Source organism: Apteryx rowi, unplaced genomic scaffold (genome assembly GCF_003343035.1).
Source record: "Apteryx rowi isolate R43461 unplaced genomic scaffold, aptRow1 scaffold_3, whole genome shotgun sequence".
Taxonomy (NCBI): domain Eukaryota; kingdom Metazoa; phylum Chordata; class Aves; order Apterygiformes; family Apterygidae; genus Apteryx; species Apteryx rowi.
Genome location: NW_020449418.1, coordinates 9824291 through 9836925, shown reverse-complemented (window position 1 = coordinate 9836925; position 12635 = coordinate 9824291). Strand labels below are relative to the sequence as shown.

At 40.2% G+C, this 12635-nt stretch overlaps 1 protein-coding gene across 1 annotated transcript in view; it reads left to right on the top strand.

The window, feature by feature from the left end:
• PXDC1 (PX domain containing 1) overlaps positions 1-12282 on the top strand; it is a 24617-nt gene extending 12335 nt beyond the window's left edge. The window contains exons 2-5 of the mRNA XM_026069725.1: positions 933-1024; positions 1313-1430; positions 5360-5471; positions 10708-12282. Coding sequence (XP_025925510.1) covers positions 933-1024; positions 1313-1430; positions 5360-5471; positions 10708-10825 — 440 coding nt within the window. The 3' untranslated portion in view covers positions 10826-12282. The remainder of the gene's footprint in view (positions 1-932; positions 1025-1312; positions 1431-5359; positions 5472-10707) is intronic.
• Positions 12283-12635: the final 353 nt, after the last annotated feature.

Sequence of the window (12635 nt, the reverse complement as noted above, 5' to 3'; positions counted from 1 at the left end):
TTTTTTTTTTTTTTCAGTTATGAAGCTTGTTAAATTTTCATGCATGTGCTCTGTTCCTTGGAAAAGCCACACAAATGCAAACAGAAGGGCATTAGAGGGATAGGTGGCTTTGGGGCTAGGTTCTCCTCATATTACCTGTATGTGCATATAACCTGTGTTACATCTCCTTAAATCTCTTAGAGGAGAGTGAAGTTACAGATTTCCTGCGAATTATACATATGAAATATAGTATTACAGTAGAAGTTCCCCATATTGAGCTCTTCAAAATCAGAAGCATTGTACTGCATCATCCTGAAAAGTTTCCCTTATAATCCCTTCTGCAGCTCTGTGATAATTCTGTGATTTAAAAAAACAAACAAACCCCAAAACTTTGTTTTGCACTTGAAGAACATGGTACTGAGAAATCATCCTTTGACCACCCACTGGGGTTTACATTCAGAGAAATACAAGACTGTTCTTGAAGTCTTTTGTTTAGCTTGTGTTTAGTCTTTTCCTCTTATCTGTGGGTTGTGTTTTTTGTTTTGGGTTTTGTTTTTTGGGTTTTTTTTTTTTTGCCTTTTACTGACAGAAAAAGGATGAATCATGGCTTTTGGAAGCAGAAAACAGACAGTTTGATTATCATTGCTGGGAATGCTGTATAGTGCAGCTGTGGGTGAGGGAGTAGGTGGTTCCACTTCTGCTTGTCTTCCAGCTCCTAAATACAATCACAAACAGATGAATTTGTGTCAGGCCTGCATCCATGCTTGTAAGTATGCTCACCTTAGTTTGGGGTACATGGTTTATCATCAGTATGGGTTAAAAGATTTATTTCTGGGAGGCATGATGTTTCAGGTTGTTCGTCTTCCTGAGAAGCTGCTTCTGGCTGCTGATGTGTACGTGCGCATGAAAGTGTGTTTTTGTCTTTGCTCATGATCTGTTTACTTTGTTTCTAGGACTCATCACAATAAAAGAAGCCCATGATATAGAAGCTAGACTTAATGAAGTGGAAAAGCTTCTGAAGACCATTATAAACATGCCATGGAAGGTGAGTATGCTCCACATTGAACCCAGCTTTTGACTCCTCCTTGGTGGCAAAATGCACTCTCATGGAGATTAGAAAGTGATGGGCTTCCCCAGACTCTGAAAGAAGCAGCAATTTACTGAATATCTTGGAGAAGTGCTGAGTGCCAGGTCCATGTCATTACATACTATAGGTCCAGGCAGTTGCTTGTAATAAGTCTTTCTATTCTTGTAAGAAGAGTTGGAAAGGAGGAAATGAACAAAGAAAACTGTTGGTTAAAAACAGCTGTCTGTTTCTTTGTCTCTTTTTAAGTATTCAAGATCTGAAGTTGTCCTCACGTTCTTTGAGAGATCTCCGTTGGATCAAGTTCTAAAGAATGACAATGTCCATAAAATTCAGCCAAGCTTTCAAAGTCCAGTTAAAATATCAGGTAAGAGTGGCTAGCTTCCTACAATGGACGCAAGAATTATGTAATGAAAATTGCTTTATTTTTCGTTTCCCTCGTTCTTTCTCTACCAGCAATTCAAAAGATGGAGCTCCATAGTCTGCTTTATAGTGTAGAATGTACAATTAGCCATGACAAACTATGCAGCGCATGTTCAGACAATAAAATGGCAGGTGAAATTCAAGGCTGATAAATGCAAACAAGTGGAAATGGGGAAAATACAATTCTCACTATAGTCCCACACGATAGTGCTATTACCACTCAGGAAAGAGATTCTGAGGTTATTGATACAGTTTTATGTAAATGTAAGCTCAGTGCCAAGCAGCGTTCATAAACAACAGTTAGGATATTAGACATTATTAGGAAAGGAGAGGAGAACAAAAGATGAAAGGAGCACAACCTCCCCTTTCTTGAATACAGTGTGCAGTTCTGGTCTCTCCATCTCAGAAAGGATATAATAGAATTAAATACAAATAAAGGACAAGGTTTCAAGCTGAAGGACAGCTTCTCTATGAAAAAGGTTAAATAGAGGACACCAGCTTTGAGAAGAGATGACAGAGTTGATGGTATGATGGAAGTATATAAAACTGAATGGCAAGAGTCCATTGCCCTGTACACCTCAAAACACAAGAACTGTAGGTTGTCCATTAACATTGTCAGACAACAGGCATTAAACAAAAGAAAAGTTACAGTTTTGTTTTGTTGTCGTACAGAGCAGTTAAGTAACGGAACAGGATATTGTGGAACCAAAAGTATAAATGACTTCAAAAAAAGAATTAGATAAGTAAATGGAAGAAATGTGCATTGAGACCTGTCACAGGCGGAGGCTCAGGAAGTTTCTAAGCCACAGAGTGCTGGTGGGTGTACTGGAGAGGAGTTTTATACTATACTTGCACTATGCTTTTAGTCTTTCCCCTCTGAATCTGCTACTGACCATTGCTAGTGGGTGTGTGGATTTTTGATGTGCCTAGTTTTGTATTTCTATGTTGAAAAGTTTCCTTTGGGCCTAAAGGGAAATTCAGACTTCTCCTTAGGAGCTTGCAGTCTCTGAGTTATCCCATGGGGTGGCTGTTTTTGTGTCAACAGAAGAGAGTTATTTCAGAGAATGAAATACAACATTGTCCTCCGAGGTGCATAAAGTGTTTAGCAAGAAATACAAGTCAGTTTTCATAGGTACTAACAGCATATTGGTTAATGGCCAGCCAGTATGCTTACATGCTAAAGATATAACTGGTGTGTCTTAAGGATTGATCTTTCCCACAGGGTAGACTTTTGTAGCCGATCTTGAGCACTAATTCTAAGCAAACTAGTCATCTTTAACAGTGTTAAATAGCTATTTTTTTAATTAGATTGTAAAGGGCATGCTAGCCCACTAGTAACTATTTGGAAATGTGCTGTTTAATACAGAGTGTTAGTGAGAGGAGCAGTCTAGCCAGCCCATCTGGGCCATGTGCCTTCTTGTAGGGCTCCCTGTGAGCGCAGGCTGCCGTGAGCACAGTGCTTGTGAAGAGCCCCCGGCGCCCTTCTGCAAAGGTCTTGCCCCATCTGTGACTAGAGAGGTTTGGATGATGTCTGAGTTCAGGTAGAAATTACAGGTAAAATTTCTCATGTGCAGGTTCTTAGTGTCATTCTTCCAAAGGCAAAGACTGAATGTGGTTTATTCACTGTGCTTCTAAATGCTTGAATGTGCTCTCAGCACTGACCCTAGAGGGTGTATTCAGTGGTTTCCATGTGAAATATGTTGCTACTCTGATACCAGGGGTTGCCAGTTATGAAATTAAGTGCCCTCAAACTATATGCTATAAAAAATGTTTAAAAGCCTGACTACTGTCATCTGATACATTGCTCCTTTTGCAAGCAGGCAAATAACAAGAAAAATATCTTTGGAGTTGCATTGGTTAGAAACTGCAACATTGGTCTGGTTTGACTTTTTTTGCTGTTTTGAAGGGTTTCATCTAATTTTTTTGAAGGGATGTACCTCCCTTCAGGTACACATACTTTGTGTGCATGGCTGAATCTATGGTGTGGTGGGTACGGCAGATAGAAGACGAGCACAATAAATCTGTGAATACAGTGTGAGGGTGTCCGGCTGATAGGCAGAGGCTAGCAGCAAAGAGAAGCCTCATGTTAGCCTGTATGTAGAGAAGCTGTGGAAACCATCCTAGCCAAACAATAACATGTTTTGTTTTAATCCTAAATTGATTTTAATAGACGAGTCATACCTAATTATTTGGGGGAAGATTTCTTTCCTACCTGTACAACAATCCAAAAGCATCTTGTGATAATTAGCTTTATCATTTAAGTGGTTGCCATAAAGAATTTGAAAACGTAGACTGAAATCTGATGGCAGGTGATATTTGCCTCACCTGAATGTTGCGCACTGGAAATGACTTCAGTGTCTGGTAATGGTGTCAGTAGATGGCAGTAAATGTTAACTCCTAAAGCAGTTCACACTGCACTGAAATGCTGCTGTTCTTAGGTCGCATCAAGGACTCTAGGAAAGCACTGTGGCATTCATGTTGGTCATGGTGCAGCTTTCTAGGTGACCTGCAGAATCAGAATAACAGTAAAACTATTTTGTATTCTCTAAAACAACAAATTGTCCCCTGCACGGTCCTGCTCAGTGATGGGTGATGGGGAAGGGAGAAACGGACCCCTCTCTTAGTTGAAAGCTGAATTCGAATTTGTGATGTAGCTCTTGTTCTATTGTATGATGTTCATTCAGGATGAGTCATGAGTGAAGTGTGATTTTCCTGGGATTCAATGATTTTACTATCCCCACACATACTCTGTTAAAGTGGGCTGCAGTAAAATATAGACTGAAAGTCAAAGATCACTTTGTCAACAGAAACATGGAAGTGAGTTCTGGTTTTACCTTTATGTAGGAGTATGTAAATGTACACTTAAAAATTGCCTCCCTTCTTTCTCCGCTGTCCTTCCTCACACATTACTTGAACTGTATTGTTGAAATTTGTCTGTCTGGGGCAAGGTCTTAGGGACTACCCATACTTATCTTTCGTGCCCACAGAATAGTTACCTTTTGTTTGTGCTGATAATGCAAGGATGTAACACAGGGTCCTCTTACTTTGAGGCAAATAATGAATCATCCTACTTAAGTCAGTGCTGCTTTAAATTGAGAAATATGTTAATTTTGTGTTGTCCCTAGCATTCATCTGAGATTGTGTGACCAGAGGAAATCTTTGCTATTTGCCTTGTTTGCCTTCCCTTGTCATACAGTCCAGGATTAACTTCTTATTCACATCAAATACTATTTTTAAGCAAAAAATCTCCCCATGGTAGTAAGTCAGTAGAAATAGCTGTAAAGTTTAGCTATGCTGGACTGACAGCATTTTACACCATGAGAAAGAAGTAAGCAAAGTTGAAAGCAATGTAGAAGACATTGTTTTACCTTTTTTAAAGATGGTGATTGAATTAACTTGGAAGGTAAGTTTGTATTTCATTTTTCCTGTCTTTTTGGTTTTTGCTTAATTAGTTTAAGCCTGGGAAGTCCATCTAGGAGAAGCACAATTAAGAAGTGAAAGATTGCAACTTTATGGACCGGCTGCCATTCTGCTAAAGGTGATAGGAATTTGGCATTAATGGGACTGAAATGGGACCTTGCTTCAATGGCAAGATATGTTCAGTGTTCCACAATGTAATCTCTACATCATGAATTGATGATGCAAATGAAATTGCTTAAGATCTGGCAGGTTGCAGATGTAAAAAGCTATGAAACCAGCGTGTGGGCCCAACTCTTCATTTCAGCAATCCTGTACAGATTTCCAATGTCATGTACACATCCCTGTTCATAACCATGCCATTTACATATGATATACACTTATTGTCCAGCTTTTTTTAGAGAACCTTCTGGACCTCCAGCATTTATATCTTTTTTTCCTTTCTTTTCCCCACAGAAATCATGCGATCGAATGGATTTTGTTTAGCAAACACTGAAACAATAGTCATTGACCACAGTATACCCAATGGAAAGGAAAAGCACCTGGACGTAGATTCAGCGGAACACTTGTAAGTATAGTTTGTTCCTGACTAATTTGGTCAGCTTAAGATATACTATAACTTTCTTTTTCCCTAGCAAAATGTTAATCTCTGTATAGAAGCAAGATTGGTGCAGTGGTCATTCTGACTGGTTAAAGGGCCTGATGGCTAAGGCTTCAATGCTCTTTCTGTTAAAGTGGATAAAATTGCTGCAGTGAGAATTAGTGACCCTAAGGAGTGTGGTCCTGTCTGTATGGAAAAAGTTGTGGCTGTCCTAGGGGTCCTGCCAGGTGAGAATTACACCAGAGGAATTTTTTTCTTTCTCTCATGATTGTGATGAGACCTCCTTTGAGCCCAAGTGTGGAAACCCGAAACACCCTTAGAAATGAAATATTTTACTAAGATGGAGGTGATTTGTTTGGGAAGCAAAACACCATCCTCAGAGGGGGAACACAGGCCTGAACTTAATCAAAGGAAGCTGGGCAGCTGCTCTGATGCTTCCACGTGCTGTGACATGGTGCAGCACATGTATTGCGTTAAGGAAGAGGAAGTTAGGCTAGTCTTATTTGTAAATTCTACCTCCTTATATACGTAGGTACTCAGGGGTCAGAGACCTGTAACCAGTAAGGCTTTTATGTAGGTCTCAAGTCAGTGAGTATGTCGACAAATGGGTATTCATGGAAATCAACTCCTGTGGATTTCTGTCATGGCAGGTGATTGATGTTTCACTTTAATAGCATCAATGTGCTTCAGGTAACTAAACATCTACATAGTTTTAATGAGAAACATTGACCTACTCTGTCATTAGGGCAGTCAAAATGATGGAAATGGCAATAAAAGCCATCTGGAAGTTTGATCTTTCAACATAAAGCTCTGTCTTGCCACATTTGAAATATGAGCATTGCCAGTTTGCAGAAAGGTTTAGAATTTAACAGGATTTTGTCAGAGGCTGGAGTGCAGCTCTGGCCCCACTGTAATTGCTTGAAGTCTTTCTATTAACTTTTAAAAGAACCAGGGTTTTATCACTTACTGTTGTGAACCTAGATCTTGCTAACAGCAGTTTAACACAAGGCTGTAGCGATACACTGGAAGAAATTCTACAAGGCTGGTTTCTGTAAAGTTGACATAGTTCATAGTGGATCATGTGTTAGTGCTGAGAGTAAAAAACCACTGGAGCAGAAAAGTGGTCTGTTTATTTTCCTGTCTCCTTTTGATTATTTCAGAAAGTTTTGATTAAAACAAACAAACCAAAAAAACCCAAAACAAACCAACAACAGCCTTGATTTTAAAAATCTGCTCCAACCCTAGTAAAACTTAATGGTTGGGGATCAGAAACTGCTGTCATCTAATTATTGTTCCGTTGTCTGTTCTATATTGGGAGTCAGAGTATATGAAGGCCAGGAAGTATGAATATCATAAAGTAAATCCACGAAAATCTGTGTGGTAGGCATGATTTCCCAGAAACTGCAGTGGAAGAAATAAATCCAGGGTAACAGCCTGGCTTTGTGCATTCATATTGTAACTTCAAGGGAGAATCAAGAAATTGCTAAGTTTCAAATGTCTGTTGTATGTGGTGCTCTATATATGCCCTTCCTGTAGGTGTATTTCATAGCTGGGAAGTCATGGCAGAGCTGTTTTGTAAAGAGTGAACTTTTTTTAAAAGCAAAAATTTTCTACCTTGTTACTTTAAATGTAGGTTAGCAGCCCAGAAAGGAACTTTTAAATCTTTCAAAATCCTATGCAGTTCCTTTTTGGTCTCTTTAAAATTGGATTTATTGGATTGGTGTTTTCTATTCTGAAAATAGAGTTAATTCCTTGTGGACTTGTATATCCTCAGTTGGGAACTTTTTCCTTTCAGCAACATTAAACTCCATATGACTTGTAGGTTTTGGCTGCACATGTACTTGAATCAGACATTTTACAAAGCAATCCTCTGTTTTTTGGAGAGAATCAATTTGAGCTTCAGGAGGTAGCATTCATTTCCCTAAAGCCTTGCTGCACTGGTTAGCTGTTGGATTGCTGGTAGTGCTATATATTGAATTGTCTGTCAGCTGAAAAGTCTGATACTTGTCACAAAAGAAGCTGTAGCATTTTTGCAAATTAGAGTTGCTTATTCTGTTGTTCTGAAGGGGTTGCTTTCTGATACCTTCATTTTCTTTCTCATTTTATTTGGCAGTACTCATTACATTGTGTCCTAAAGTACACCGTACTGTTGCAAAATGTGGCGAAACCAGTGTGCTCAACCTCAGTCTGGCAGAAATGGTCCTTTATATATGGTTCTAGTGCTCTGCAGTCCTTCTGAAAGGAAAGATGGTTTAAAAAAAATTTAAAAAGGCACTCAAGCACTCTAACTTACACTTTGGTTTTGTTACAGGGAGGTGCCTTCCCCCCCCCCCCCCCCCCCCCCCCCCCCAGGACTGTTTGCACTTCTGCCTTCTAGGCCAGCAGCAGGCAGCAAAGGCTGTGGAGTTGGACATGCTGCTTTTTTTGGCAAATTCACTGCAGTACTAAATGTGTGTTTTCAGGGCAGCGCTGCTGTTGTCACAAGCATCTTGTGTTCCTTAGGAGAGATTTGCATGGATGGAGATGCCAAAGAGCAGAACGGAGATGGTGCAGTTAGATACAGAATGTTTCCAGGAAAACAAAATCCTAGTCTTGACAGAAAAAGAAAATGCTGCTGTGGGGCTACTACAGTCTTAGCTGTAGATGGAAGGAGCTCTGCTCAGATACTGCTCTTACATAGGCTGATGAGAGGAACTGCACTGTTGTCTCACACTGTGTTTACACTGGGGTTACTCCTGTGAGTTGTGCTCATGAGGAGCATTAGCATCTGTGTACCTTGTTTTCCTCTTCTTCCTGGCAAATGTGAGCAGTAACTCTAACGTATTAGAGTGAAACTGAAGAAGAACAGTTGTTCTACAGCATGAGAAGTAGGCCCTCAGTAAGGTCAGTGTATCTGTCAAGGTACTTTGGGAGTAAATAGGCCAGGGCATTGCAGGAGAAAATCCTTGAATTTCTATTCAAAAAGTGCTATGGTCCTCATAGCTGAGTTGTGAAGGACCAGGCAGGACTGTGGAGAAGAGACAGAGCTGTGTCCATACATTGCAGAATGCATAGACCATGCTATCCAGTAACTTGCAATGCTTCTACCTGATTTTTAGGGTTGTCTGAGGTGGAGTTAGAAGGATATCTGCAGTTACCTTACTGCAGGAGTCTGACTAGTTCATGTGAAGGTGAGATGCAATTTTAAACAAAATTATTTTAAATCTTCATCTGTCTGCCTGCTATTCAGAGAATTGAAGTATGTCAGCCTAAAAAGATGTTAGAAAATAAATCCCTAAAAAGACATGTCCTATAGTCAGAGCTAGGTTAGAAATTATTTTTCCATCTTGTGCAGTTTTTCAGTTTCAATTTTATTTTTTTCTCAATCTATATGAGAATGAATCCAAGATCTTTCAAATTTTAGAGTGTGAGAGAAAGAAATCGGACAGTTCAAGTCTGTTGCCTGACTGAGCAGAGCAGAGATTTAAACATTGGCCTGAAGTGATTGCCTTTAACTGCTAGGCTATCTGGGATGAAGAAAGGTGTTTTCTTATACTAGGAATTCTAGCCTCCTTGAAACTAGATTATGTATTACCGAGGAAAGTGTAGGTTTCAATGAGTTGATGCCTTCTGGTTTTGAGTGGGAGTGAGACAGTGGGAAATCCTTGCAAAAGTTCTGGTTATACCACAAGAGTCAGGAAGTGGGGAGGAAAATACTCAAACAAGTGAAATTAAATTTGGGAGCATTTTTTATATTTGGATGGTCTATGGTTGTCAAAATCTAAATCTCATGCCATGGGGAGGGCAACAAGGATCTGTAGGAAGGATACTGTAGTCATTGTTTCCCATTTGTGTTGAACATTTGGCCTTGTACAAAAGCCAAATGCAGAGAAGGTATCTATAAAGTGAAAGGGTGAGAGTTCTGAGTTCAGACTCAAAACAAAGGCAGTTTCCATTCTGCTTTTGTCTGGGAACAGAGGCATTTTGTGTTGCTGCCAAATACTGTGAGAACGAAATGGAAGAATGTGGACCTCAGCTGCGTGACTCACTTTTCCATAGTTCACTTACTGTTTCCTTCCTTCATCCCTAGTAACTTTGAATGAGAGGACAAGATGACTTACTGGTGTACACCATGGTTCTCATAGTCCTCACCACACACGTGTATATAAATAAACCATAGGAGCTGGATGGGATCAGCTCTGAATACTTTCTGTGAAGTTGTCCATATACCACAGTGAAAGCTCCTCTAGGCTCATAAAAATCTTTTAGAGGTATCCAGAATTGCCTGACAAAAAGAAGCTGTGTCCTAGGAAAACATTCTTTTATTAGTAGGAGGAAGTGTCATGAGGTGTCATGTTTTATGAGAGGAGGAAGTGTCATGAGAAATGAAGTTCAGGCATTATAATGACAAGTGCTGTGAACAGTCACTGTCATACTACAGAAGTGCCACAGAAGTCCCTTTTACTAAAGACTACTAATGAAAGAGATGGAGAACTTGGTCTCCTAGTCTGCCATGCAGCTGTGTTTTAGCACAGGTTTAAAGGGGAATAGCCATCCTGTTTTACTGAAAACGAACTCTTTGGCTCATTCATTTCTATGGGTTAGAAGAAAGTGGTTTGCTGTTTATTTAAGGATATGGAGAGCAATCATTTCCATTTATTTCTCAACCATCTAATAAGTGCTGTGTCCTCTTTAATGAAAATGGCAGTAGATGTCATTGCTGGTGTTTCCAGTGGATTACCTTAGCATAATGTAGGCTGATGTCAGACAAACTATAGCTTCGTGATTCACAGTTGATCTGCATGGACCTTCCTTGACAACTTGGTATGGGTTTGCATTTCAAGCTGCCAAGAGAGGGAATGAGAGAGACATTGAAGCTTTGGAAAAAGAGTTGGGACTATCTTTGTCTTGCAAACTGAGCTTCACAAAGCTGAAGCTCCAAATCAGCATTAGAAATACTTCTACTGCAACACTGCTTTGGTGTGAATCAAGTCCACATGTTATATTTACTCCAACTTTAACTTGAGGTGCCAACAGAAGCATTCTTGCCTGCAGCCCTTTTTCTAAATGGTCCCCTCACAAGTATCTGTTCTCAAAGTTTCCAGGGATCAGTCTTCAGATATTCTAGCCTTTTCCCTCTCCCCAATTCTTTTCTTCCTATTTCTTTGACTTGGATTTTGAAAATGAACATTAATGCCATTTTTTTTGTTTGTTTTCTTCTTAGGTTCGAAAGTGTTAGTGACTTTACCTCAGAGCTAGAAGACAGTGATGATCCAACAGCTTATGTCACCAATTTGACATACTACCACCTGGTCCCATTTGAAACTGATATTCTGGACTGAGGCTTCCCAGTGACCTCGTCCGCTAGCATCCAGCTAACCTCTTTGTCCATAGGCTCTGCTGTTTCCAGCGTTGCATCTCTGTGAATAAGGCTGTACAGGCAAGACCAACAGCAGAGAAGTTGCAGTAAGGATGCCACAAAGGTGGTTTTGTGGTCTGCCCCTTCACTGTGTTTTAAGGAGCAGCTTCACTGCTGACAACAAACTCTCATTGCGTGAAAGCAAGGCAGCAGTGGCCTCTGGGGCTCAAGGAAATCTATACAATGTCCATGGCAACTGCCACTCAGGCACAGCCATCGAAACTTGAGGTGTAGTTTGCTGTCGCCTATGCTCCTTGACTTGCAGTGCAAGTTGAAGCTTCCTCTCTTAGGACGCCACCAGAAACTTCCCAGGATGTAGTGATCACACTTTTTATGCTGTGTAAGTGAGAAGATGGAACAAAACAGCTGAATTTTGTCAGTTCCCTCTGCAGTTTCTTAACACAGGTTTGGCAGGTCACTTTTTGCTCAGCTACCAGATGACTGGTGCCTTACATGAGATGTCAGAAATACCATTGAGTGCCTCCAGGGAAACAGAACACATGAATTGACTGCTTTGCTTCTTTTAGTAAAGCAGCCTCACTGGAGAGGTGGCTACCTTTTCCTGAAATAGTAAAGCAGACAGTAGCTGGCATTGCAATGGACTGTGCATAATGTTTGGGAAAGCTGATGGGAAAGCTGAACTGCCCTGCTAAGAATGGTGCAGGCTATGACAGGCACTTGGATACGAATTTTGTCACATAGACCAGAAAATGGGAATGATGCTTACAGTTGTTTACATCAGAGAGAGAATTCCCTATGTGTATTACTCCCCAGAGGATGGGGAGGAAGCCAATGAGATTTATGATGTGTTTGGACTGAAAATTAATGATAAGCTACAGTGTGTCTACAGTGGTAGGAAAAACACTCTCTCCCTTGCCAACCTGGCTCAATGAGTGTGTCTAGCTTTCTGAGAAATGCCTGTTGGGCTGGATGCGGGCTTCATGGTCACGTAATTCCATTGATTTCAGTGGAGTTAGGCCAGCAGGAGCAAGAGCGGGACTGGACCTTGCAGTCTCTTTACTACTGAGTAGTGTAACATTAACATCTCTTCTGGGGGTCTCTCTTGCTGAGTGCTCTGAACTCCCAGCTCTAATTACAAGTGCTCAACACTCAACATCATGACCTTTCATTGAGCTTTTTGTGATCTAATTGCAAAAATGAATTTGAAGGGATTGAAATGGGAAGGGATTTTGGACTTATTTCTTTGTGCAGGGGCTTTGCTCRGGCCTAAAGAAGTTGGTACAGCTCCCTTCCTTCTGCAGACTTTTCATTCCTATCTGTAGAATAACAAACAGGATTTGCTAAGGTAAATAATAAATTATTGAGAATCCTAATTCTTTTACACAGTATGTTTTTAAAATATATTTTAATGAAATAAAGTATTACTCACCTTTGGTATACTCTCTACAGCTTGAAACAGTGACTTCCATTTATTTTTCTTTGAGGACTCCTCCCCACCCATGCCAAATCCTTTCTTTCTCCAGTAGTTTTGGAAACATATTTGAGTTTTGGCAACTCTTTCCAGGCTCGATGTGCTGCCCATACTACAGATATGGTGTATACTCATGTGAAACCTCTTGGCCTGACTGCTGATCTTGTGTCTAGGTCTATATGGTTTAATACCACTAAGTTTCATGGAGGAATCCTCTATTTTCACAACTGTGAGTGAAATCAAACCTGACACTTAGGCTTTTTGAGAGTAAAGCATATTCTTGTATATTAAACTTGTAGAA